This window comes from Monodon monoceros, unplaced genomic scaffold (assembly GCF_005190385.1).
Source record: "Monodon monoceros isolate NGI ecotype Baffin Bay Population unplaced genomic scaffold, NGI_Narwhal_1 Super_Scaffold_5, whole genome shotgun sequence".
NCBI lineage: Eukaryota > Metazoa > Chordata > Mammalia > Artiodactyla > Monodontidae > Monodon > Monodon monoceros.
In genome coordinates, this window is record NW_021703782.1 from 79,234,268 (window position 1) to 79,262,094 (window position 27,827).

The following is a 27,827-nucleotide window of genomic DNA, read 5'->3' on the forward strand; positions in this document are numbered from 1 at the left end:
CAAAATGTAGATGGACATCAGGAGTAATGCAGGTGCTCAGACTCTATAGCTGTTGTCTTTCTCTGCCATGAATTTTTAGTCTTTAGAGTGCCTGTCTCCAGTTGTCTCGTTGACTTGGGATCCATACCATACCTTTGAGTAGGCTGAGTCTACTGTTCATTTCACAGGACTGTTTTTTTTTCTTCTCTTCAGTTTGCTTTACTGTCTTTCTTGATTGTCTTGTCTCCTGTTGTTAATTCTTCAGGGTTTTGTCTTTTATTTTTTTCAGTACCAGTCAGGGTAATATGATAGAAAGAATGTGGTCTTTGGCATCAAACAGACCAGGACTAAAATCCTGGCTTCCATACATCCTGTGATATGTTGGTTATTTAACATCTCTGAGCTTTGGTTTTCTTATTTACAGAATGAGAATAATACTTTCCTTCCATAGTTATTATGGGTATTAAATCTTCAGATAGTCCAATTCTCAGAATTTACACGAGAAAGAAAAATATATATCTTTGCAGAGCAGCTTCATTTATTTTTTATTGAAGTATAGTTGATTTAGAATGTTGTACTAATTTCTACTGGACAGCAGAGTGACTCAGTTATACACATATATACATTCTTTTTTTTTATATTCTTTTCCATTATGGTTTATCCCAGGAGACTGGATATGGTTCCCTGTGCTATACAGTAGGACCTTGTTGTTTATCCATTCTAAATGTAATAGTTTGCATCTACTAACCACAAACTCCCAGTCCATCCCTCTCTCTCCTTTCCTCCCCCTTGTCAACCACAAGTCTGTTCTCTATGACTGTGAGTTTTTTTCTGTTTGGTAGATAGGTTCATTTGAGCCGTATTTTAGATTCCACATGTAAGTGATATCGTATGGTATTTGTGTTTCTCTTTCTGACTTACTTCACCTAGTATGATCATCTCTAGTTGCATCCATGTTGCTGCAAATGGCATTATTTCATTCTTTTTTATGGCTGAGTAGTAGTCCATTTTATGTATGTACCACATCTTCTTTATCCATTCATCTGTCAGTGGACATTTAGGTTGTTTCCATGTCTTGACTATTGTGAATAGTGCTGGTATGAACATAGGGGTGCATGTATCTTTTTGAATTATAGTTTTGTCTTGTTATATGCCCAGGAGTGGGATTTCTGGATCATATGGTAACTCTATTTTTAGTTTTCTGAGGAACCTCAATACTGTTTTCCATAGTGGAGAGCAGCTTTATTTTTAATACCCCAAAGCTGGAAGCACCCCACATGTCTATCAACATTTGAATGGATAAACAAATTGTGGTATATCCATACAGTGGAATACTACTTATCAATAAAAGGGGATGAACTACTAGTGAGTATTGTTTATATATTCTAGTTACCAGTCCTTTACCAGGTATGCTATGAAAATATTTTCTCTTAGTCTGTGGCTTGTCTTTTCATTTTCTTAACAGCCTTTAGAAGAGCAGAAGTTTTAAATTTTGATGAGATCCAATTTGTTGGGTTTGTTCATCATGGCTCTAAAAGTTGTTTGCCTATCCCAAGGTCACAAAGATTTATTCCTGTTTTCTCTAGAAGTTTTACAGTATTAACTTTGTCATTTAGGACCTAAATGATTCATTTCAATTTAATTTTTGTGTCTGGTATGAGATTCATTTTTTGTGTATGGATGAATAGTGTTCCAGCACTGTTTGTTGAACTTTCTCCATTGAATTTCCTTGCTATCTTTGTCAAAAATCAGTTGACCATTTATGTGTGGGTCTATTTCTGGACTATGTATTCTGTTCCATTGATGTGATTGTCCTTTTGTCAATGCCACACTATTTTGACTAATATACTGTTATGGTAAGTTTTGAAATCAGTCTGATTGCACCAGCTAGGACCTCTAGTGTGGTAATGAATAGCAGTGAAGAGAATGGACATTCTTGCCCTGTTCCCATTCTTAAGCAGAAAGCATTCATTCTTTCACTATTACATGTGATGTTAGCTGAGGGTTTTTCACAGATACTCTTTATCAGGTTAAGGAGGTTCACGTCTATTCTTATTTTCTGAGAGTTATTAAAATAAATGATTTTTAACTTTGTCAAATGTCTTTTCTTCACCTATTGATATCATGTGGTTTTTCAACTTTAGTCTGTTGATATAGTCAGTTACATTGATTGACTTATGAGTGTTGAACCAACCTTGCATTCCTAGAGTAAACCATAGTTAATCATAGTGTGTTATTTCTCTTACATATTGTTGGATTTGATTTACTAATATTTTGTTCGGATTTTTTGCACTTATGTTCATGAGGGATATTGGTCTGTACTTTTCTTATAATGTCTTTGGTTTTGGTATCAGCATAATGTTGGCCTCATAAAGTGAGTTCAGAAGTGTTCCCTTCCTCTCTACTTTCTGGAAGAGTTTGTGTAGAAGTGGTATTAATTCCTTCTGAAGTGTTTGGTAGAATTTGCCAATAAAGTCATCTGGGTTTGAATTTTCCTTGTGTGAAGGTTTCTAACTACAAATTTAATTTCTCTAATATTCTTAAGGATATTAAGGTTATCTGTTTCTTCTTGAGTGAGCTTTAGAAATTGTCTTTCAGTGAATTCGTCCATTTCATCCAAGTTACCAGATTTATTGGCATGAATTGTTCATAATATTCTCTTTTTAATGTCTATAGGATCTGTATTTATGGCCCTCTTTTCAATTGCATTATTAGTAATTTGTGTCTTCTCTTTTTTTCCCCTTGATTAATCTACCTGGAAGTTATCAATTTTATTGATGTTTTCAAGAGCTAGTCTTGGTTTCATGATTTTTTTCCTTTACTTTTTTTCTATTTAATTACTTATATGTTTCACCATTCCAGTACTGATTTTGCTCTCATCTTTATTAATTCCTTTCTTCTACTTCCTTTTGGTATAATTTGCTCTCTTTTTTTCTTAAGGTAGCAGATTAGATCATTGATTTGGAATGTTTCTTTTTTTCTAATATAAGCATATGATGCTGTAAATTTCCCTCCAAATATTGCTTTAACTGCATCCAGCAATTTTTTATATACTGCGTTTTCATTTATTTAAATGTTTTCTGGTTATTTGGAGGAGCTTTCCTCTTTGACCCTTGGTTATTTAGAAGTATGTTATTACATTTGCAAATACACAGGGATTGTTCACATATCTTTCTGTTACTGATACCCAATTTAGTTTAGTTCTGGTCATAGAATACACTTTGTATAATTTCAATTATTCTAAATTGGTTGAGGATTGGTTTCAGCCTCAGAATATATTCTATCTTGGTCAATGTCCCATGAGCTCTTGAAAAGAATGTATATTTTGCTACTGTTGGGATGGAGTGTTCTGTAAATATCAATTAGACCAGTTTGGTTGATGGTGTTGTTCAGCTCCTCTATATCCTTACTGATTTTTTTGTTTACTGGATCTACCAATTACTGAGAAAAGAGTTTTGAAGTCTCCAGTCATAACTCTATTGTTTTCTCATTCATGTATTTTAAAACTCTAATGTTAGATGCAGTCACATTTAGGATTGTTATATCTTCCTGATTAATTAATTCCTTAATTATTATGTAATGTCCCTCTTTTTTAAAAATTTATTTATATTTTATTTATTTATTTTTGGCTGCTTTGGGTCTTCATTGCTGCGCGCGGGCTTTCTCTAGTTTCTGCGAGTGGGGCTACTATTTGTTGCAGTGCACATGCTTCTCATTGTGGTGGCTTCTTTTGTTGCAGAGCGCGGGCTCTAGGCATGTGGGCTTTAGTAGTTGTGACACGTGGGCTCACGGGTGGGCTCTAGAGCACAGGCTCAGTAGTCGTGGTGCACGGGCTTAGTTGCTCCGTGGCATGTGGGATCTTCCCGGATCAGGGATCAAACCCATGTCCCCCGCAATGGCAGGTGGATTCTTAACCACTGCGCCACCAGGGAAGTCCCTGTAATGTCCCTCTTTATCCTTGGTAATATTACTTGTTCTGATATTAATATAGTCATGTATTTACATGCATATCTTTTTCTATATTTTTACTTTTAACCTATGTGTTTGTATTTGAAATAGGTTTCTTGTAGATAGTATATAGGAAAATCTTGCTTTTATATTCACTCTACCAATCTCTAACTTTTTAATCAGGATATATCAATCATTTACACTTAATGTAATTATTCGTATGGTTGACTTTATTTTATTTTATTATTTTTAAAAATTTATTTATTTGGCTGTGCAGCAGGATTGTGGGATCTTAGTTCCCTGACCAGGGAATGAACCTGGGCCCCCTGCACTGGAAGCACAGAGTCCGAACCACTGGACCTCCAGGGAATTCCCCAGTATGTAGTCCTTTTTTTTTTTAATTTTTTAATTTAATTTAATTTTTTTATACAGCAAGTTCTTATTAGTCATCAGTTTTATACACATCAGTGTATACATGTTAATCCCAATTGCCCAATTCATCACACCACCACTCCCCGCCCCCTGCGGCTTTACCCCCTTGGTGTCCATATGTTTGTTCTCTACATCTGTGTCTCAACTTCTGCCCGCAAACCAATTCATCTGTACCATTTTTCTAGGTTCCACATACATGCGTTAATGTACGATAGTTGTTTTTCTCTTTCTGACAAACTTCACTCTGTATGACAGTCTCTAGATCCATCCACGTCTCAACAAATGACCCAATTTCGTTCCTTTTTATGGCTGAGTAATATTCCATTGTATATATGTACCACATCTTCTTTATCCATTCATCTGTCAATGGGCATTTAGGTTGCTTCCATGACCTGGCTATTGTAAATAGTGCAGCAATGAACATTGGGGTGCATGTGGCTTTTTGAATTATGGTTTTCTCTGGATATATGCCCAGTAGTGGGATGCTGGATCATATGGTAATTCTATTTTTAATTTTTTAAGGAACCTCCATACTGTTTTCCATAGTGGCTGTATCAATTTACATTCCGACCAACAGTGCAAGAGGGTTCCCTTTTCTCCACACCCTCTCCAGCATTTGTTGTTTGTAGATTTTCTGATGATGCCCATTCTAACTGGTGTGAAGTGATACCTCATTGTAGTTTTGATTTGCATTTCTCTAATAATTAGTGATGTTGAGCAGCTTTTCATGTGCTTCTTGGCCATCTGTATGTCTTCTTTGGAGAAATGTCTATTTAGGTCTTCTGCCCATTTTTGGATTGGGTTGTTTGTTTTTTTAATATTGAGCTGCATGAGCTGTTTATATATTTTGGATATTAATCCTTTGTCCGTTGATTCATTTGCAAATACTTTCTCCCATTCTGAGGGTTGTCATCTTGTTTATGGTTTCCTTTGCTGTGCAAAAGCTTTGAGGTTTCATTAGGTCCCATTTGTTTATTTTTGTTTTTATTTCCATTACTCTAGGAGGTGTATCAAAAAAGATCTTGCTGTGGTTTATGTCAAAGAGCATTCTTCCTGTGTTTTCCTCTAAGAGTTTTATAATGTCCGGTGTTGCATTTAGGTCTCTAATCCATTTTGAGTTTATTTTTGTGTGTGGTGTTAGAGAGTGTTCTAATTTCATTCTTTTACATGTATCTATCCAGTTTTCCCAGCACCACTTATTGAAGAGATTGTCTTTTCTCCATTGTATATCCTTGCCTCCTTTGTCATAGATTAGTTGACCATAGGTGTGTGGGTTTATCTCTGGGCTTTCTGTCTTGTTCCATTGATCTATGTTTCTGTTTTTGTGCCAGTACCATATTGTCTTGACTACTGTAGCTTTGTAGTATAGTCTGAAGTCAGGGAGTCTGATTCCTCCAGCTCCGTTTTTTTCCCTCAAGACTGCTTTGGCTATTTCGGGTCTTTTGTGTCTCCATACAAATTTTAAGATTTTTTGTTCTAGTTCTGTAAAAAATGCCATTGGTAATTTGATAGGGATTGCATTGAATCTGTAGATTGCTTTGGATAGTATAGTCATTTTCACAATACTGATTCTTCCAATCCAAGAACATGGTATATCTCTCCATCTGTTGGTATCATCTTTAATTTCTTTCATCAGTGTCTTATAGTTTTCTGCATATAGGTCTTTTGTCTCCCTAGGTAGGTTTATTCCTAGGTATTTTATTATTTTTGTTGCAGTGGTAAATGGGAGTGTTTCCTTAATTTCTCTTTCAGATTTTTCATCATTAGTGTATAGGAATGCAAGAGATTTCTGTGCATTAATTTTGTATCCTGCAACTTTACCAAATTCATTGATTAGCTCTAGTAGTTTTCTGGTGGCATCTTTGGGATTCTCTATGTATAGTATCATGTCATCTGCAAACAGTGACAGTTTTACTTCTTCTTTTCCAATTTGTATTCTTTTATTTCTTTTTCTTCTCTGATTGCCGTGGCTAGGACTTCCAAAACTATGTTGAATAATAGTGGTGAGAGTAGACATCCTTGTCTTCTTCCTAATCTTAGAGGAAATGCTTTCAGTGTTTCACCATTGAGAAGGATGTTTGCTGTGGCTTTGTTGTATATGGCCTTTATTATGTTGAGTTAGTTTCTCTCTATGCCCACTTTCTGGAGAGTTTTTATCATAAATGGGTGTTGAATTTTGTCAAAAGCTTTTTCTGCATCTATTGAGATGATCATATGGTTTTTCTTCTTCAGTTTGTTAATATGGTGTATCACATTGATTGATTTGTGTATATTGAAGAATCCTTGCATCCCTGGGGTAAATCCCACTTGATCATGGTGTATGATCCTTTTAATGTGTTGTGGGATTCTATTTGCTAGTATTTTGTTGAGGATTTTTGCATCTATATTCATCAGTGATATTGGTCTGTAATTTTTTTTTTTGTAGTATCTTTGTCTGGTTTTGGTATCAGGGTGATGGTGGCTTCATAGAATGAGTTTGGGTGTGTTCCTTCATCTGCAGTGTTTTGGAAGAGTTTGAGAAGGATGGGTGTTAGTTCTTCTCTAAATGTTTGATAGAATTCACCTGTGAAGCCATCTGGTCCTGGACTTTTGTTTGTTGGAAGATTTTTAATCACAGTTTCAATTTCATTACTTGTGATTGGTCTGTTCATATTTTCTATTTCTTCCTGGTTCGGTCTTGGAAGGTTATACCTTTCTAAGAATTTGTCCATTTCTTCCAGGTTGTCCATTTTATTGGCATAGAGTTGCTTGTAGTAGTCTCTTAGGATGCTTTGTATTTCTGCGGTGTCTGTTGTAACTTCTCCTTTTTCATTTCTAATTTTATTGATTTGAGTCCTCTCCCTCTTTTTCTTGATGAGTCTGGCTAATGGTTTTTCAGTTTTGTTTATCTTCTCAAAGAACCAGCTTTTAGTTGTATTGATCTCTGCTGTTGTTTTCTTTGTTTCTATTTTATTTCTGCTCTGATCTTTGTGATTTCTTTCCTTCTGGGAAAACTTTGGATTTTGTTTGTTCTTCTTTCTCTAGTTCCTTTAGGTGTAAGATTAGATTGTTTATTTGAGAGTTTTCTTGTTTCTTGAGGTAGGCTTGTATAGCTATAAACTTCCCTTTTAGAACTGCTTTGGCTGCATCCCATAGGTTTTGGATCATCGTGTTCTCATTGTCATTTGTCTCTAGGTATTTTTTGATTTCCTCTTTGATTTCTTCAGTGATCTCTTGGTTATTTAGTAACGTATTATTTAGCCTCCATGTGTTTGTGTTTTTTACGTTTTTTTCCCTGCTATTCATTTCTAATCTCATAGCGTTGTGATCAGAAAAGATGCTTGATGTGATTTCAGTTTTCTTAAATTTACTGAGACTTGATTTGTGACCCAAGATGTGATCTATCCTGGAGAATGTTCCGTGCGCACTTGAGAAGAAAGTGTAATCTGCTGTTTTTGGATGGAATGTCCTATAAATATCAATTAAATCTATCTGGTCTATTGTGTCATTTAAAGCTTCTGTTTCCTTATTTATTTTCATTTTGGAAGATCTGTGCATTGGTGTAAGTGAGGTGTTAAAGTCCCCCACTATTATTGTGTTACTGTCGATTTCCTCTTTTGGAGCTATTAGCAGTTGCCTTATGTATTGAGGTGCTCCTATGTTGGGTGCCTATATATTTATAGTTGTTATATCTTTTTCTTGGATTGATCCCTTGATCATTATGTAGTGTCCTTCCTTGTCTCTTATAACATTCTTTATTTTAAAGTCTATTTTATCTGATATGAGTATTGCTACTCCAGCTTTCTTTTGATTTCCATTTGCATGCAATATCTTTTTCCATCCCCTCACTTTCAGTCTGTATGTGTCCCTAGGTCTGAAGTGGGTCTCTTGTAGACAGCATATATATGGGTATTGGTTTTGTATCCATTCAGCAAGCCTGTGTCTTTTGGTTGGAGCATTTAATCCATTCACGTTTCAGGTAATTATCGGTATGTATGTTCCTATGACCATTTTCTTAATTGTTTTGGGTTTGTTTATGTAGGTCATTTTCTCCTCTTGTGTTTCCCACTTAGAGAAGTTCCTTTAGCATTTGTTGTAGAGCTGGTTTGGTGGTGCTGAATTCTCTTAGCTTTTGCTTGTCTGTAAAGCTTTTGATTTCTCCATCAAATCTGAATGAGATCCTTGACAGGTAGAGTAATCTTGGTTGTAGTTTCTTCCCTTTCATCACTTTAAGTATATCATGCCACTCCCTTCTGGCTTGTAGAGTTTCTGCTGAGAAATCAGCTGTTAACCTTATGGGAGTTCCCTTGTATGTTGTCATTTTTCCCTTGCTGCTTTCAATAATTTTTCTTTGTCTTTAATTTTTGCCAATTTGATTACTATGTGTCTCGACCTGTTTCTCCTTGGGTTTATCCTGTATGGGACTCGCTGTGCTTCCTGGACTTGGGTAGCTATTTCCTTTCCCATGTTAGGGAAATTTTCAACTATAATCTCTTCAAATATTTTCTCGGGTCCTTTCTCTCTTCTCCTTCTGGGACCCCTATAATGCGAATGTTGTTGCGTTTAATGTTGTCCCAGAGGTCTCTTAGGCTGTCTTCATTTCTTTTCATTCTTTTCTCTTTATTCTGTTCTGCAGCAGTGAATTCCACCATTCTGTCTTCCAGGTCACTTATCCGTTCTTCTGCCTCAGTTATTCTGCTATTGATTCCTTCTAGTGTATTTTTCATTTCAGTTATTGTATTGTTCATCTCTGTTTGTTTGTTCTTTAATTCTTCTAGATCTTTGTTAAACATTTCTTGCATCTTCTCGATCTTTGCCTCCATTCTTTTTCTGAGGTCCTGGATCATCTTCACTATCATCATTCTGAGTTCTTTTTCTGGAAGGTTTCCTATCTCCACTTCATTTAGTTGTTTTTCTGGGGTTTTATCTTGTTCCTTCATCTGGTACATAGCCCTCTGCCTTTTCATCTTGTCTATCTTTCTGTGAATGTGGTTTTTGTTCCACAGGCTGCAGGATTGTAGTTCTTCTTGCTTCTGCTGGTATGGTTGACTTTAAATCTATCATTTTGCTAGATGTTTTCTGTTTGCCTTTTCTGTTCTTTTTGTTTCTGTTTTCTCTTTTTTCCTACTTTTTTTTTTTTACTTCTACCTAGTTTTTTATTGAATTTCTATTTTGTTTTACCTGTACTACTACTGGCTTATTAGTTATGCCTCTTAAAAAATTTTAGTGGCTGTCATAAGTTTTACAACATATCTCTTTATTGCATTCCTCTTTGAAATAATATTATATTACTGTATGTATAGTATAAGAACCTTCCAATAGTATACTTCCAGTTCCTTTCACTCATTCTTTGTGCTGTTGTGGTTGTACATTTTACTTTTACATATATTGTACACCCCACATTTTTGGTGATGTCTAGATCTTGATTGTGGTGATGATTACATAGTATATATGTGCTTTCAAAACTCAATAAACACTACACATAAGTATTTTATTTTATGTAAATTATACCTAAATGAAGATTTTAATATAAATATAAACATATATTTTAATATAAATATATGTGTATATATACATATATGTGTGTGTATGTCTTTCTGTCTATAGAGTGAGAATATAGATCTAGTATACGACTTTCCTAGACTATTTACTATTTAATTAATTTACTGTTTAATTAATAGTATTAATTAAAAGCCATTGGTGCTAGTGGTGACAATTTGAAGAGTTAATGTTTAGTAGAGCCAAGTACATAATGCATACTTAGGTTATTTACCATTTAAACTTTGCCATCTTTTGAGTATTATATTTATAATCAAGAGCACCTGCAAATGAGCTATTTTGTCTCCTTTTTTAAATGGACAAATGAGGAAATTGCTAAAACTGTATGCTGTTCTTCCTTTATGTTTCTAAACCGGAGAAAGAGCAAGATTGTCTAGAATTCTGTGAAGTCCGATATAGTATCCACTTGCCCTATTTAATTTAAATTAAAATTTCAGTTCCTTAGTCATGCCACATTTCAAGTGCTCAGTAGCCACATGTGGCTAGTGGCTACCATGTTGGACTGCACAGATGTAAAATATTTCTATAATCACAGAAAGTTCTTTTTAAAAATATTTATTTATTTATTTATTTGGATGCACTGGGTCTTAGTTGCCGCATGCAGGATCTTCATCGCCATGTGCAGGATCTTTGTTGCATCATGCAGGATCTTTAGTTGCAGCGTGAGAACTCTTAGTTGAGGCATGTGGAATCTAGTTCCCTGACCAGGGATTGAACCCAGCCTCCTTGCATTGGGAGTGTGGAGTCTTAGCCACTGGATCACCAGGGAAGAAAATTCTATCGGATAGCACTGTTGAAGGAAAAATTAGCGAGTTGTCCATGGCTTGCCTTTCTCCTTCCTGTAATGAAAGGCTAAATCTACTTTTCGTGGCTGCTTGGATGTCCTTCTCTGAATTTATCTTCATTCTCTTTACCATTAGTCCAAAGAAAATATGAGTGATTAATCTAGAAAAATGCCTGTTACTGATCAATGAAAATCCTTAGCCAAGGTCCCCATGGATTTCTTTGGTACCTAAATTTATTAGTCACTTTTCTTTTTTCTCTCACTTGACCTGTCTGTTATTGCATATGACATTTTTGAATATGCCATTCTTTTTGGCTTTTTCCTCTTTTTGTTTGTATGACACTGTGACTTTGCCTTTTCTACTTCTATCTCTCTGGTCCCTTTTTCTTAGCCTTTTATAGGTTCTTGTTCCTCTGCGCATCTCTTAAATGCCAGCCTTCCATAGCAGTCCATCCTTAACCTTATTTTTAACTCCCTGGACACCAGATACCACATATATGCTGAAGGTCAACAAATCTATAAGCAGTTCAGATTTCTAACCTAAGTTCCTAATGAATATAACTACGTGGCTGCCCTAAGAGCATCCCAACCTCCATGTGTCCAGAACGATTTCACTCCCTTCCTCTCTTGCGAACCTGCCTCTACCCCACCTAAGTGTGGGCCATTACTATCCACCACGCTTCTAGCTAGAAATCTGGGGCCTCTCTCATAATTCAAAGCAGTTAATCAGTTCCTGTTGATTCCACTTCCTAATTACCTCTGATACTGATTTTTTGTTTTTTCCCAAGGCCCTGTTTTCAGATCTTCCATATCTTCAGTTCTTACAACTCATTTATCTTTCTCCTTCTAGTTTATTTTCCCTGCTACTGAGGAGTGATCTTCTTAAAATGCAGAGCTGATCATTTTATTCTGCTATTTAAAATCCCTCCAAGGTCTCACATTACTTTTGGCAAAAATGCAAACATCTTAGCATATCCAGTAGTCTCTTCTGGGTCTGCCTCTTCTCACCTCTCCCATCCCCATCTTTCAGTCTTCAGCTTAGAGCCTTTGTTCATTCATGTCCAGCCACTTAACTGCCTGGGGTTCTCAGAACCAGCCATGTGCTTCTCTCACCTCTGTGCCTTTTGAATTTTCCGTTCCCTCTACTTGGGGCTGATACCTCTCCCCATCCCCCCCCCCCCCCCCCCCCCCCCCCTTGCTTCCTTGCCTGGCCGATTGCATCTTGTCCTTCAGGACTCCATCAGGCCTCCTCCCATTTGGGAAACATTCCCTGATATTGTCCCTCCCCGGGCTAGTCTTTGTGCCTTCCTGACTTCCCTAATGTTCTCATAGTATTCCATGCTTTTCTCTACCATAGCAGTTATTTCCCTGTATTGTAATAGTACAGAAAGTATTCAATAGCAATTTATGAAATACTCAAACAAGTGTAAACTCTGAAAATATATTTGAATTCACAGACTAATGCATCATTATAGTAACCTTCCACTGTGTTCTTATAGGTGAAGATGCTGGAAGCAGATCTGGTTTCAAAAATGCTACGAGCTGTTCTACAGTCTCATAAGAGCGGAATAGCATTACCCCGGCTCCAAGGAGAGTACAGATCCTTAACTGGAGACTGGATCCCCTTCAAGCAATTTGGTTATCCTACGCTAGAAGCCTATCTGAGAAGTGTGCCAGCAGTTGTCAGGATAGAGACTAGTAGATCTGGAGAGGTAAGAAGGTAATTGTGTGTTTCAGAAGAGTCAAACCAATTCTTAATTGCCTGTCTCGCACTTCCAATCTCATAATTAGGGTAGAAGTCAAAGTGAAAAGCACTAGCCAAGATTGGTAGTGATAGAGAGAACAGCATCCACAGCACAGCCAAGATTCTCATGTCTTTTGTTTTACCCTCAAATTCTTTCCGTTGTAAAAATAAGGTTTTAACCATATTAAATTAAAAATTTTCAAGTTAAACTTTACCCAGTCTCACTGTCCAAACTAAATGTACTGGAGACCTTAACTACCTAAATGTCATACCCACTCATTATAGACCTGCTACAGCTGTTTTTGCCTAGGTCACTAATGACTTCCTGATTACAGAATCTAGTAGACACTTTAAAATTCTCATCGTTTGACCTGACTCTTATCTATTCCTACTGTCTGGACCCTAGTTCAGCCTCTAATTGATTGATCATCACTTTTGGTTATTACAGAGTCCTCTCTACTGTTATCCCTGTCTTTAGTCCCTAGCCTGTTCCTCACCTTCACACTTTACTAACAGTGATCATGTTATTCTACAATTTTAAATCCTTTAGTTTCTCTTGAAGAATATTTTATATATAACATGGGCGATTAGGTGGTAGCAAGTGAATTTTTTACTGCATATACTCTATGACCCAAAAGTTTCACTTCTTGGTTTCTGCCTAATGTACAGTATGAAAGATATGGACAAACCACCATCCAAGACAGAAAGGCACCCATCCCCACAATCAGTACCTTTTTCAGGGTACATTTCTATATATGTAAATATGTAGAACAGGTCTGGAGTATTTCTCACCAAAAATTATAATAGTTGTCCTCTTGGGAGGGGTGTGGGTAGGGAGGCAGTGGATGGAGGAGAAAAGGAGCCCAGGATTGGGAGAGTGGTCAGAGGTTCACGTAATCTGTAATAAATTTTATATAATGAGAAGGTATAAACTAATTAAATATTATATTAGTAATAAAACTTTCTTCAGTGACCCTCATTCTCCCAGACAGATTTAAGCCCTCCTTTCTGTCTGCTTGGCCCCTTGTAATACATCCAATATTACACATGACATAATGTTTTCTGTTTAGTCTCTTTGCCTCTCTTTCCTTCGTAAGTTTCTTGAGGAAAAGGGATTTTTTTTTTACCCCTAACAGTAGGTGTTTAATAAATATGTGTTGAATGTATAAATGATCAGATATCTGAATGAATTAATTAATAATTTAGTAATGCTTCATATACTTACTATGCTATAATTCACTCAACTCTTTATTCTATTTTGGACATTTTTAATGTTTCCAGGTTTTGACTATTAAAATAACCCCTAATGCACATATTTGGGTATGTAACTTTTTCTTCTTTTGAAATATATTCTTACATTTTCAGGAATGGAAATACTGGGCCAAAGAATAGGAACATGTTTTGGCTTGTGGTGTAAAGCCTCACTGCTTTCCTGTTCTAGATTTCAACTTAGAATCAAAGACTTTAACACTAGATGGTTCTCTAGAGATAGTCTAATCTCAACAGTCTACATTCTTTTTTCAAATCCTTTTTCAAATATCCTATATATCCCACCATTTTTTTTTTAAAGGTAAAAAACTGAGCTACTGTATTTTAAGTAGGTGCCAGAGGGTCCAGGCCTCTGCTTACCCTGTCTTGCCCTCACAGCCCTGAGGCACCTCCATGGAATTCTGTGGCTCCATTGAACAGTTTGAAAACCCCAGATCTAAGCTCTTCCCTGTTTTACAGCTGATAATACTAAGATTTTAGAAGTAAACTGGTTTGCCCCAAGTCACCCAGCTAATCCATTGCAGTGCAAGACTCTTTGGGAGACCACTAAATACAAATAGCAGTTACAAGTGTGTACTTTGAATTCAGAGAGATAGCCTAGCTGTGTGCCTTGAGAAGTTTGCTTAACTTTCCTGAGCCTCTGTTTTCCCATGTGTAAAATGGGAATAAAATATATCTCACAAATTATATGAGATAATATATGCAAATCACAGGTTTCGTTTGGTTCATTTGTTAATCCTACAGTACCTAGCACATTTTAGATGCTTAATAAATACCTGTTTAAGGAATAAGTGAAAGTTTCAATTTGAGGAGAGATTATTCAGTGTGCCGGACTATGCTTGATTTCTCTTGCAGAAAATATAATTTAGCTCTAACATTATCAAAGAGAGAGAGACATGAATATTTGCATACAGCTTGATTTGGGACATATAAACACACAAAGATGCACTTTGAAAAATCAGCCTTTAGGTACCAGTGAATCTGAGAAATGTTTCTCCTCTTGCCTTGCCTCTCATAATTAGATTACCTGCTATGCCGTGGCCTGCACAGAAACTGCAAGAATTGCTCAGCTTGTGGCTCGTCAGAGGAGTTCTAAAAGGAAAACTGGTCGGCAAGTTAATTGTCAGATGAGAGTAAAGAAAACCATGCCATTTTTTCTAGAAGGTAAGATCTTTTCACATGCTAAAATTTTAAAGCCTGTCTATGAATATACTGTCAGATGGAAATATTGCTTGTATTCATGATAAACACCTTTATTTGTTAATATTCATATGTCAAGGGAGAAGTCCTGAAGCTAGTATTTCTATTTGAAATTAAGTGAACATGATAAGCATGACTTATTAAGTAAAGTAATTATACAGTGTGAAATAACTCAGCATAGATTTTAATTAAACTTATTATGGCAAAGTGTGGTTTTACTCTTTATTTTGGGGGAAAGGCTCATCTAGAATGTTGGATGAACCAAGAACCTCTAAGTTAATGTCTTTTTTAGGAAATCATGTCTTTTACTATAAATCCTCTATTTTCAGAAAAACGTGAATTATATAGTACATAAAGGTATTATAGGCAACTCAGCCTGTGTTTACTGATCATTTATCTCAAGGAGCTTATAATCATTTCTAAAACTAAATTCTCAAGAAATAGTTCAATGATGGTAGAAAAGAGTTGATGCCTAAATGCCACAGGAGCATTTTAGACAAAGGAGCAATCATTGTGAGAATGGCAGTGGAGGGCTTCATGGCAAAGGGGAGACTTGAACCCAGACCTCTAACAGTTGGAAGAATTTAAATTGATGGAGAAGACATGGGAGGACTGAGATAATGGCTGAGTGTGCTGCATTTGTAAGAATGTGAGGTGACTGCCACCACGTTACTTGGTGAGTAGAGGGAAAGTAATGGGCTAGCCTAGCAGATGAAGCCACGTTTTGAAGAACCTCATCTGCTAAATACACACCAATCTACTCATCCCCTGCTGACCGACCCTCTAGTGACCATCTCCTCATATTCTTTATTTTTTTAAAAAAATTATTTATTTATTTTTTTAACATGTTTATTGGAGTATAATTGCTTTACAATGGTGTGTTAGTCTCTGCTGTATAACAAAGTGAATCAGCTATACATATACATATATCCCCTTATCTCCTCCCTCTTGCGTCTCCCTCCCATCCTCCCTACCCCACCCCTCTAGGTGGTCACAAAGCACCGAGCTGATCTCCCTGCGCTATGCGGCTACTTCCCACTAGCTATCTGTTTTACATTTGGTAGTGTATGATAAGCATCATGTCCATGCCACTCTCTCACTTCGTCCCAGCTTACCCTTCCCCCTCCCCGTGTCCTCAAGTCCATTCTCTATGTCTGTGTCTTTATTCCCGTCCTGCCCCTAGGTTCTTCATGACCATTTTTTTTTAGATTCCATATATATGTGTTAGCATACTGTATTTGTTTTTCTCTTTCTGACTTACTTCACTCTGTATGACAGACTCTAGATCCATCCACCTCACTACAAATAACTCAATTTTGTTTCTTTTTATGAATGAGTAATATTCCATTGTATATATGTGCCACATCTTCTTTATCCATTCATCTGTTAATGGACACTTAGGTTGCTTCCATGTCCTGGCTACTGTAAATAGAGCTGCAATGAACATTGTAGTACATGACTCTTTTTGAATTATGGTTTTCTCAGGGTATATTCCCAGTAGTGGGATTTCTGGGTCGTATGGTAGTTCTATTTTTAGTTTTTTAAGGAACCTCCATACTGTTCTCCATAGTGGCTGTATCAATTTACATTCCCACCAACAGTGCAGGAGGGTTCCCTTTTCTCCACATTCTCTCCAGCATTTATTGTTTGTAGATTTTTGATGATGGTCATTCTGACTGGTGTGACACCTCCTCATATTCTTACAAACTGTTCTGAGAATAGAGACCGACAGAAAACATCTGGACAGGGGAGTGACATAATGAAACCATGGTTTTGGGAAGCTAATCGATTCCGTTATGTATGCCTGACTTTGTAGGAAAACCAAAAGCAACCCTCAGACAACCAGGATTTTCTTCAGATTTTTCTATCAGCAAAAAACCTAATCCAACACTGTTAAGAGACAAAGGAAACTCTATTGGAGTTAAATCTGTTGCTGAAATGCCACCTTACACATTACATACAACTATTGGAAATGAAGTATTCAAAGATGTTCCAGTGCAGAGGCATGTGACCATGTCTACCAACAACAGGTATTTGTGCTTTGTCTGACTAAAAGGAGAACTTTGGTGAACCTAGGATAATAAATATTAAACATGTGTGTTCAGGGTAAGAAGGAAGTACTTTCTGTTTTGTGTAATACAAGTTCACATGTTAGTAAAGAAATGCATCGTTACTAGTTAGTCCACTTTCCTGGCTGCCTAAATGTCATTCTCTGAATATCTCCATTTTGTATTTGTTGTGCGTTATTGGTAATCTCTCTTTGTAAAAATTATTTTAAAAGCTCTCACAAATTGATCTAAGATGCTATTTCAGCATAACTTACTTTTTCTGAAAACCTTTCTTACAATTAATTTTGTAAGTTTTAAATAAAATCTGATTGATTTGTACACTCTGCTGTGTTCCAATAATTATACCCTTAATTATACAGTAGCATTATACATCCATGCATCAGAATACTGAACTGGAAGTAATAACACAACTTTAAAGTTTTAGTTTGAATGCTGCCATTCACTAGCCAGGTGAAATAAGTGAAATTATTTCATCTTTTGGGGCTGTGGTATCTTCATCTGACTAATGAAAATGTTAACTGGGTGATCTCAAAGTTCCTTTCTGGCTGTAAATTTTATGGTTTTATGAGGTAACTCAGGTGAGCAAACTACAACTTATGGACCATTGCCTGTTTTTGTAAATAAAGTTTTATTGGAACACAGCCACATTCCTTTATTTATATATTGTCTGTGGTTGCTTTTACACAACTACAGAGTTGTGCAGAGACAGTATGGCCAGCAAAGCCTAAAATATGTACTGTTAGACCCTTCACAGAAAAAGCTTGCCATTTCCTGATGAATCAGTATCACATTCTTCCATCCTGTTTGGACCTCTGCAAAACAAATTTTATTGTATCATGTTCATTTAAATCAGTGTTCAAGACTTCCATTTTGTATAAAAGGTAGTCCCCTTCCCCCCAAGCACTCCCCCTACACTAGACTATTTAGAAATAATTAATTTTGTTAAGTTAGGTAAAAGGGTACAATTTTTTTATATTTTGGTATTTTAAATAAAGTAACCCTTAAATATTTTTCATAATGGTATATATTTAATGGTGTTTATGGTTAGTTATTATAATTTTTGATAAGGTCTAGAAAATACATAATTAAAATTTGGATCTTGACCCAAAGCACTAGTTATGTCCCATATGTGACTGAGGTACCATTGTCTTCTCTGGTTGTGGGCCTAAATTTCAAGATTTTGAATTGAATCTATAAAATGACAGCAAAACCAGGCATCCTGGATTGTGGTCCCAGAGGAGCATTCTCCACCCCATGGCCTGGTGTCTCCTCCTTCTCACCTAGTGCCACTGCATGGCCCAGGTAAGTGCCTTCCATCCCTGCAGGTAGCACTAGCAGTGATTGAGTGGGGGCCTTGCCAGCACCAAGCAGCCCACAGAGTAGGCCCAAGGTGGTGCTCTCTGACCTGCTGCCTAGTGTGCTCCCAGCCCTCCTCCCCAGCAGCAGGGGCCCAGGGAAGTGTATTCTGCTGTACCAGATCAGAATAGCACCATGAGGGCCCTGAAAACTAAATTATTATTGGAACCACAGCCTACAAAAGTGGGCCAGGAGGTATATGATAAACCTAAACGGAGTAACTGCCTGCTAAAATAGGACATTCGTAACTGATTCACTTTGTTGTAGGGCAGAAACTGACACACCACTGTGAAGCAATTATACTCCAATAAAGATGTAAAATAAAATAAAATAAAATAGGACATTCGTCTTAACATATGTCCAAATGTCCAGGTTACAATAAAAAAAGTCAATCTTTATACTAAGAGGCAGGAAAATGACAACTTGATTGAGAAAAGATAACCAACAGACATGAACATTATGATGAATCAGACGTTGGAATTATCTGACAACGATTTTAAAGCAGCTGTTGTAAAAATGCTTCAGTTTGCAATTGCAAATACTTTTGGAAAAAATAGAAAATTCACCAAAGAAAGAGAACATACAAAAAAGAACCAAATGAAACAACCAAAATAAAAATGCAGTGTATGAGCTCAATAACAGAATGAATATGATAGAGCACAGAATTAGTGAACCTGAAGATAGAACAATAGAAATTAGCCAATCTGGACAACAGAGTAAATAGACTTAAACAAAACAAAATAACTAGCTGAACCTGAGGGGCCTATGGGGGGAAAAAACATCTAGCAGAGCCTTAGGGACCTGTGGAGAAAATAAGAAAAGATCTAATATTTGTATATCAGAGCCTCAAAACAAAGAATGGGACTGAAGGAGTATTTGAAGGCATAATGGCTGAAAACGTCTCAAATTTGCCTAAGGACATAAACCTACAGGTTCAAGAAGCTTAGGAAATCCCAGACAGGATGAATCCAAAGAATCCCACACCAAGGCACATCATAATGAAACTTCTGAAAACTAAAGACAAAGAAAAAATCTTGTAAACAACCAGAGAGAAATGACACATCACCCATAGGGGAATACCAGTTTTAATGACAGTGGATTTCTCATTCACAGTCATGGAGGAATCATGAAGGAAGGAAATGGCACATTTTTAGTGCCGAAAGAAAAAACCTATCAACCACAAATTCTGTATCCAGCAAAAGTATAATTCAGGACTGAAAGGGAAATAAAAATATTCTCAGATGAAAGAAAACTAAGAGAATTTGTCATTAGCTGACTTACTCTTAAAGAGTGACTAAAGGAAGTTCTCTCAACAGAAAAGATGTAATATAAAATGGCTTGGAACTTCAGAAAGGAAAGAGCAAAATGGGTAAAAACAAGTGTAAATAAATGGATTATCCTTCTTCTCATGAGTTTCTTAAATCATATTAGTTTGAAGTAAAAATTATAACACCATCTGATGAGGTGCTAGCATATGTAGAGAAAAACTTAAAGCAATTGTATTTGTAAAGTAGGGAGGGCAAGGAGACCTAGATGAAAGTAAGGTTTTTACACTTGAAGTGGCAAAACATTGAGATGAGTAGAATGTGATGTTATATGTGTATTGAAATGCATAAGCAACCAATAAGAAAACTATACAAAGTGATATACTAAAAAAAATTATAAGTAAATCAGAATGGAATTTTCAAAAATGTTTAACCCACAAGAGTGCAAGAAAAGATAAACAGAAGAATGAGAAACAGGGAACAAATAGAAAACAAATAATAAAGTGCAGACATAAGCTCTAACAAAACAATAATTACTTTAAATGTAAAAACACATGAAAATATGTTCAACTTCATTAGCTATTAGGGAAATGTAAATTAAAACTACATTGACAGAAAAAAAACCCAAAAACAAACCAAAAAAAACCTACACTGACAGGGACTTCCCTGGTGGTCCATTGGCTACGACTCCGTGCTCCCACTGCAGGGGGCCCGGGTTCAATCCCTGGTCAGGGAACTAGATCCCACATGCTGCAACGAAGTTCCCACAGACAGCAACAAAGATCCTGTGTGCCACAGCTAAGACCCGGTACAGCCAAATAAATAAATAAATATTTTTTTAAAAAACTGCATTGACGTATCACCACAACACACCTATCAGAATGGCTAAAATAAAAAAATAATGATACAATAATAGTAGAGGACCTTAACACCCACTGGCATCAATGGACAGATCATCCAGACAGAAAATCAATAGGTAACAGTGGTCTTAAACAACACAACAGACCAGTTGGACTTAATAGCTATCTATAGGACATTAAATCCAAAAACAGCAGAATACACATTCTTTTCAAGTGCACATGGAACATTCTCCAGGACAGATCACACACTAGGCCACAAAACAAGCCTCAACAAATTTAAGAGGAAGAAATTATATCAAGCATTTTTTTTCTGACCACAGTGGTATGAAACTAGAAATCAACTATGGAAAGAAAAATGGGAAAAGAAGAAACATGTGGAGACTAAAGAACATGCTGCTAAAAAACCTTGGTCAATGATGAAATCAAAGAGGAAATCAGAGAGCTTCCCTGGTGGCACAGTGGTTAAGAATCTGCCTGCCAATTCAGGGGACATGGGTTCGAGCCCTGGTCCGGTAAGATCCCACATGCTGTGGAGCAGTTAAGCCTGTGCATCACAACTACTGAGCCTGTGCTCTAGAGCCCACAACCCACAACTTCTGAGCCCACGTGCCACAACAGCTGAAGCCCACACACCTATAGGCTGTGCTCCACAACAAGAGAAGACACCTCAATGGGAAACCCGCATCCCACAATGAAGAGTAGCCCCCGCTCGCCACAGCCAGAGAAAGCCTGTGCACAGCAATGAAGACCCAATGCAGCCAAAAATAAACAAATAAAATAAATAAATTTAAAAAGTTTAAAAAAAAGAGGAAATCAGAGAATACCTCAAAAGACAAATGAAAATGGAAATAGAACTTTCCAAAGTTGGGATGCATCAAATGCAGCTCTGAGAGGGAAGTTTATAGCAACACAGTCCTTCTTCAAGAAACAAGAAAAAATCTCAAACAACCTAACCTACCACCTAAAAGAATTAGAAAAAGAACAAAGCCCAAAGTCAGCAGAAAAAATGAAATGATAAAGATCAGAGAAGAAATAAGTAAGAGATCATAAAAACAATAGAAAAGATCAATGAGAACAAGAGCTGTTTTTTAAAAAAGATTAAAAAATTGATAAACCTTTAGCCAGGCTTACCAAGAAGAAAAGAGAGGGCTTCCCTGGTGGCGCAGTGGTTGAGAGTCCGCCTGCTGATGCAGGGGATGCGGGTTCGTGCCCCGGTCCAGGAGGATCCCACGTGTCGCGGAGTGGCTAGGCCTGTGAGCCATGGCCGCTGGGCCTGAGTGTCCAGAGCCTGTGCTCTGCAGCGGGAGAGGCCACAGCAGTGAGAGGCCTGCATACCACAAAAAAAAAAAAAAAAAAAAAAAGGAAAAAAGAGAGGACTCAAATAAGTGAAAAAGGGGAAATAACAACTGATACCACAGAGATATTAAAAAAAAATCATAAGAGAATACTATGAACAGTTATATGCCAATGAAATGGACAAATTTCTAAAAACATACAGCCTGCCAAGACTGAAATAAGAACATACAGACAATTTAAACAGACTGGCCACTAGAAGTGAAATTGAATTTGTAATAGAAAAACTCTAAGCAAACAAAGTTCAGGGCTGGATGGCTTCACAGGGGGATTCTACCAACATATAAGAAGAACTAATACCTATCCTTCTCAAACTATTCCAAAAAACTGAAGAGGGAACACTCCCACATTCATTCCATGGGGCTACCATTATCTTGATACCAAAACCAGACAGAGATACTATAGAGATAGAAAATTACAGACCAATATCTTTGATGAATATAGATGCAAAAATCCTCAACAAAATATTATCAAACCAAATCTGACAATATATAAAATGGGTCATACACCATGATCAAGTTTGGATTTATTCCAGAGTCACAGGGATGGTTCAACATTTGTAAATCAATCAGTGTGATATACCACATTAACAAAAGGAAGGATCAGAATCACATGACCATCTCAAGAGACACAGAAAAAGCATTTGACAAAATTCCATATCCATTCATGATAAAAACTCTCATCAAAGTGGGTATAGAGGGAATATATCTCAACATAATAAAGGCCATTTATGACAAACCCACAGCCAAAATCATACTCAGTGGTGAAAACCTTCCCACTAAATTCAAGAACAAGACAAGGATGCCCACTCATGCCACTTCTGTTTAACATAATATTGGAAGTCCTAGCCACCAGCAGTCAGAGAAGAAAAAGAAATAAAAGGTATCCAAATTGGAAGGAAAGAGGTAAAACTGTCATTACTTGCCGATAACATGATACTTTAAATAGAAATCCCTAAAGTCTCCACCCCAAAACTATTAGAGCTAATAAATGAATTTAGTAAGGTTGCAGGATATGAAATTAATATACAGAAATCTGTTGTGTTTCTATACACTAATAATGAAATATCAAAGAGAGAGTAAGAAAGCAGTCACATTTAAAATGGTATAAAAAAGAATAAAATACCTAGGAATAAACTTTGCTAAGGAGGTGAAAAACCTATACTCTGAAAACTATAAAACATTGATGAAGGAAATTGAAGATGATACAAAGAAGGAAAGATATCCCATGCTCTTGGATTGAAAGAATTAATACTGTTAAACTGGCCATACTACCCAGAGCAATCTACAGATTTCATACAGTCCTATCAAAATAGCCAGGACATTTTTCACAGAGCTAGAATAATCCTAAAATTCATATAGAACAACAAAAGACCCCGAATTGCTGAAACAACCTTGAGAAAAAAGAACAAACCTGGAGTATAACCCTCCCAGACTTCAGACAATACTACAAAGCTACAGTAATAGAAACAGCATGGTACGGGCACAAAAACAGACACATAGATCAATGGAACAGAATAGAGAGCCCAGAAATAAACCCATGCACCTGTGGTCAATCTATGACAAAGGAGGCAAGAATATACAATGGAGAAAAGACAGTCTCTCTAACAAGTTAGTGCTGGGAAAACTGGACAGCTACATGTAAAACAAGATACTAAAACATTCTCTCACACTATATACAAAAGTAAACTAAAAATGGTTTAAAGAACTAAATGTAAGAACTGAAACTTTAAAAGTCCTAGAAGAACATAGGCAGAATACTCTTTGACATAAATTGTAGCAATATTTGTTTGGATTTGTCTCCTAAGGCAAAAGAAATAAAAGCAAAAATTTTTAAATGGGACCTAATTAAACTTAAAAGCTTTTGCACAGCAACGAAACGAAAAGACAACCTACACAATGGGAGAAAATATTTGCAAATGATGTGACCAACAAGCGGTTAATATCCAAAGTATATAAACAGCTCATACAGTTCAATATCAAAAAAGCAAACACCCCAATCAAAAAAGTGAACAGAAGACCTGAATAGACATTTTTCCAAAGAGGATATGCAGTTGACCCCAGGCACATGAAAAGCTCAACATCACTAAGCATGAGGGAAATGCAAATCAAAGCTACAATGATGTACCATCTCACACCTGTCAGTGGCTATCGTCAAAAAGTCAGCACATAACCAGTGTTGGAGAGGACGTGGAGAAAAGGGAACCCTTGTACACTGTTGGTGGGAATGTAAATTGGTGTCGCCACTATAGAAAACAGTATGGAGATTCCTTAAAAAACTAAAAATAGAATTACCATATGACCCAGCAACTCCTCTCCTGGGCATATGTCCAGAAAAAAAACAAAAACACTAATTTGAAAAGATACATGCACCCTAGTGTTCATAGCAGCACTATTTACAATAGCCAAGACACAGAAGCAACCCAAGTGCCCATCAACAGATGAATGGATAAAGATGATATGGTATATATATACAATGAAGTATTACTCAGCCATAAAAAAGAATGAAATTCTGCTATTTACAGCAATGTGGATGGACCTAGAGAATATTATGCTTAGTGAAATAAGTCAAAGACAGGTACTATATAATATCACATTTATATGTGGGATCTAAAACATACTACACGTGAATATATCAGCAAAAGAGAAACAGGCTCAAAGTCAAAGATATAGAAAACAAACTTGTGGTTACCCAAGGGGAGAGAGGAGGGGGAGGGACAAATTAGGGGCATGGGATTAACAAACTATTATGTGTAAAATAGATAAGCAACAAGGATTTACTGTATAGCACAGGGAATTATCTTATTAGCCATTATCTTATAATAACTTATAATGGAGTATAATCTGCAAAAATACCGAATCACCATGCTGTACACCTGAAACTAATATAATATTGTAAGTTAAATATACTTCAATTTAAAAAATAGTGATAATACTGAATCTGGCAAGGATACAGAGAAAATGGATCACTCATACATTGCTGTTGGGAATATAAAATTGTACAACCACAATAAAAAATAGTTGGGGAGTTTCCTTTTAAAAAAATAAAACATGATACCACTATATGACCCAGGAATTCCACTCCTATACATTTATCCCAGAGAAATGAAAACTTAGATTCACACAAAAACCTGTACACAAGTGTCCATAGTAACTTTATTCATAATAGGCCCAAACTGGCAAAAACCCAGATATCCTTCAGTAGTTGAAAGTTTCAGCAAACTGAATACATCCACACTACAGAATACCTCTCAGCAGTAAAAATGAATGAACTATTGACACATGCAACAACATCAGTGGATCTCAAGGGAATTATGCTGAGTGAAAGAAGCTAATCTCAAAAAGTTACATACTATGTGATTCTATTTATATAACATTCTTGAAATGACAAAATTATAGAGACAGAGAACAGAGAAGTAGTTGCCAAGAGTCAGGGTTGGGGAAGGGGGAAGGGTGTGGCAATAAAGGGGTAGAAAGAGGGACCCTTGTAGTGATGGGATAGTTCTGGATATTGATTGTAGTGGTGGTTACATGGACCTATATGTGTAGTAAAATTGCACAGAACTATACACACACATGTGTATGTTTAAAACTGGTGGAATTTGAATAAGTTCTGGATTATACCAATGTCAGTTGCCTGGTTTTGATATTGTACTATGCAAGATGTTACCCTTGGGGGAAACTGGGTGAAGGGTACATGGGACTTCTATGTACCTTTTTTGCAAATTCCCATGAATTTATAAATATTTCACAATAAAAGGTTAAAAATTGATAGCAAAATCTTTCTATATGGTTTTAGTTTTGAGGATTAATATAGTATATGCTTTTGTCTTTTGCCTTTCTCCATAAGAATTTTGAATTCCATATAGTTGAATGTCTTGTACATTATTGTACAATGATTTCTAGAACTACATACCTATTTGTCTTCATCTGTCTGACTTTGTATAGATTATATTTCAGACTATTTTAATTATATACTATTAAAGATGTTGTAAAACATCTTCATCAAATCTTTTCTTAAAGAGCATAATACAAATTGAAAGATACATTTAAAGAGAAATCTAAATACCATCTGGTGGCAGAGGTTATGGGCTGCCTTTCTAATTATAAAACCAAAGAAGTTGCTCTTACCAAAATAGAGCAATAGCAAAAGATTTTATTTCTAAACTTATGAAATATTAAGCAGTAATATTAAGTAGTATAAGTTATTATGAGCTTAAACTTTTTAGAGTCACCAAATCTTTAGAGTCACTAATGAAAGCTATAAATTATCTTCCCAGAAAAATTAATTTGTGCACATATACATGCATCTTTGTATACTAATGCAGGGAATACATGGGCCCCAGAAGCCCATTCTCAAAAACTCTGGTTAAGAACTCATGCCTGCTGGTTAAAAAACTGGAAGGTTCTAGAAAAATAGTATAACTGATATTCTCTAATATTGTAGGTATCAATCTAAGTTTACCATGTGTCTACAGTAAAATAGAAAGAGGGGCCAAAAGTGAGGATGTACGATTGATTTATGGTTTCTCTGGGAAATGTTTATTTCTAAAAAAATACAATTCATGAACGTTGTATTTTGTTAAAATGATGAGATTATTAAAATTTGGTTTTTTAATGTATTTATGCATAACACATAGATGAGTATGGCACTGAAGACCAGGGTTCCATTAGGCCTAGAATGAGAGAAGAAATTGCTGTATGTATATTGTAGTGAGTAAGATCATGGACTTTGGATATGAATGAAAGACTGTCTGGCATTAGCCAATGGGAACCATGATTGAAAAGGCATCTTTCAAGTATTAAGTTAAAGTAAATGAATGTAGGTTTCTGAGATCTTGTAGGTTTAAAAGTCATGTACTAAATATTTACAGGAAGCATTTTCTAAAATACATTTATTGCTTTCTTCTGATTACAAAAGTACTAATGTGTATGGTATAGACAATTTGCAAAGTAGAAGAAAGTAAAAGGAAGAAAAAAGTCACCTCTAATCCGGACATAAATGTAACCATTAAAAATTAACTTTCTACATTATTTATTTATATAAGTTTTAAAAAATACATATTGGGTCATGATGTATATTACTATTTTATAACCTGTTTTAAAAGGCAATATATTGTGAACATTTTCCATATCATTAAGTACACATCTCTGTTATCATTTTTAGTGTCAGGCTAGTCCATTGTCCAGTCATTCATTGTTGAATATAAATGATTTTCACTATTGTAAGCAATACTACAGTGAACATATTTGTAGAATGATCCTTGCATATATTCACAACTAGTTCCTTAGAATAAATTGGTAGACATAGACTCTCTGGTTAAGAGGGTATACACACTAAGGCTTTACTGATTTGTGCTCTAAACAGATTATACCAGTTAGATTCTTCTAGAAGCATATGGGAGTGATAGTTTGCTTGTGCACTTGCCAACATTGGGCATCAGTGTTTTATTTGCTACTCTAAAAGGTGAAAAAATGTACATATGTTTTAATTTCTATTTCTTTGATTTTGATTCTTAAGGAAGTTACATTTTTTCATATGTTTATTAGCCCATTTATAGATCTTTTGTAAATTACAGGTTTTTGTCTTTTGTTGCTTTTTCTTTCTAATTGGTAAAAATGATTTATAAATTAAGGATGTTGAGCCTTTTGTCCTGTAATATGTTGGCAATTTTACCAATGTTGGCAAGTTTCTATTTACATCTATTAATCTCTACCTTTATGGCTTCTGCCTACAGGTGTTGTGCTTAGAAAAGCATTTCTACCCCCATATTATGTAGTATGTCTTCTGTTTTCTTTTAGAATTTTTATGGTTTCAGTTTTTGCATTTAAACCTTTAATTCATCCAGAATTAATTTTGTTGTATAGCATGAGAGTAGGAATCCCGTTAGCCAGATGTCCTAATATCAATTATGACATAATCCTTTCTTTCCCTGCTGGTTTGAAACACTATCTCTATCAATACTAAATTGTTATAAATATATAACTCAGTTTCTGGGCTTTCCATTTGGAATCACTGATTACCTGTCTA

General features: G+C 35.9%; 1 protein-coding gene across 5 annotated transcripts in view; it reads left to right on the top strand.

Moving 5' to 3' along the window:
- The window catches only part of TDRD7 (tudor domain containing 7), a 102,627-nt gene that overhangs the window by 23,378 nt on the left and 51,422 nt on the right, over positions 1 to 27,827 (top strand). For 4 of the 5 annotated variants that reach the window (XM_029203040.1, XM_029203041.1, XM_029203042.1 and 1 more), the window contains 3 exons: positions 12,181 to 12,393; positions 14,717 to 14,858; positions 16,711 to 16,924. In XM_029203040.1, the coding sequence (XP_029058873.1) occupies positions 12,187 to 12,393; positions 14,717 to 14,858; positions 16,711 to 16,924 (563 nt within the window). In that variant the 5' untranslated portion in view covers positions 12,181 to 12,186. Of the gene's footprint in view, positions 1 to 4,249; positions 4,305 to 12,180; positions 12,394 to 14,716; positions 14,859 to 16,710; positions 16,925 to 27,827 lie in introns of those variants that run through there. The other variant, XM_029203043.1, reaches the window with a different exon arrangement.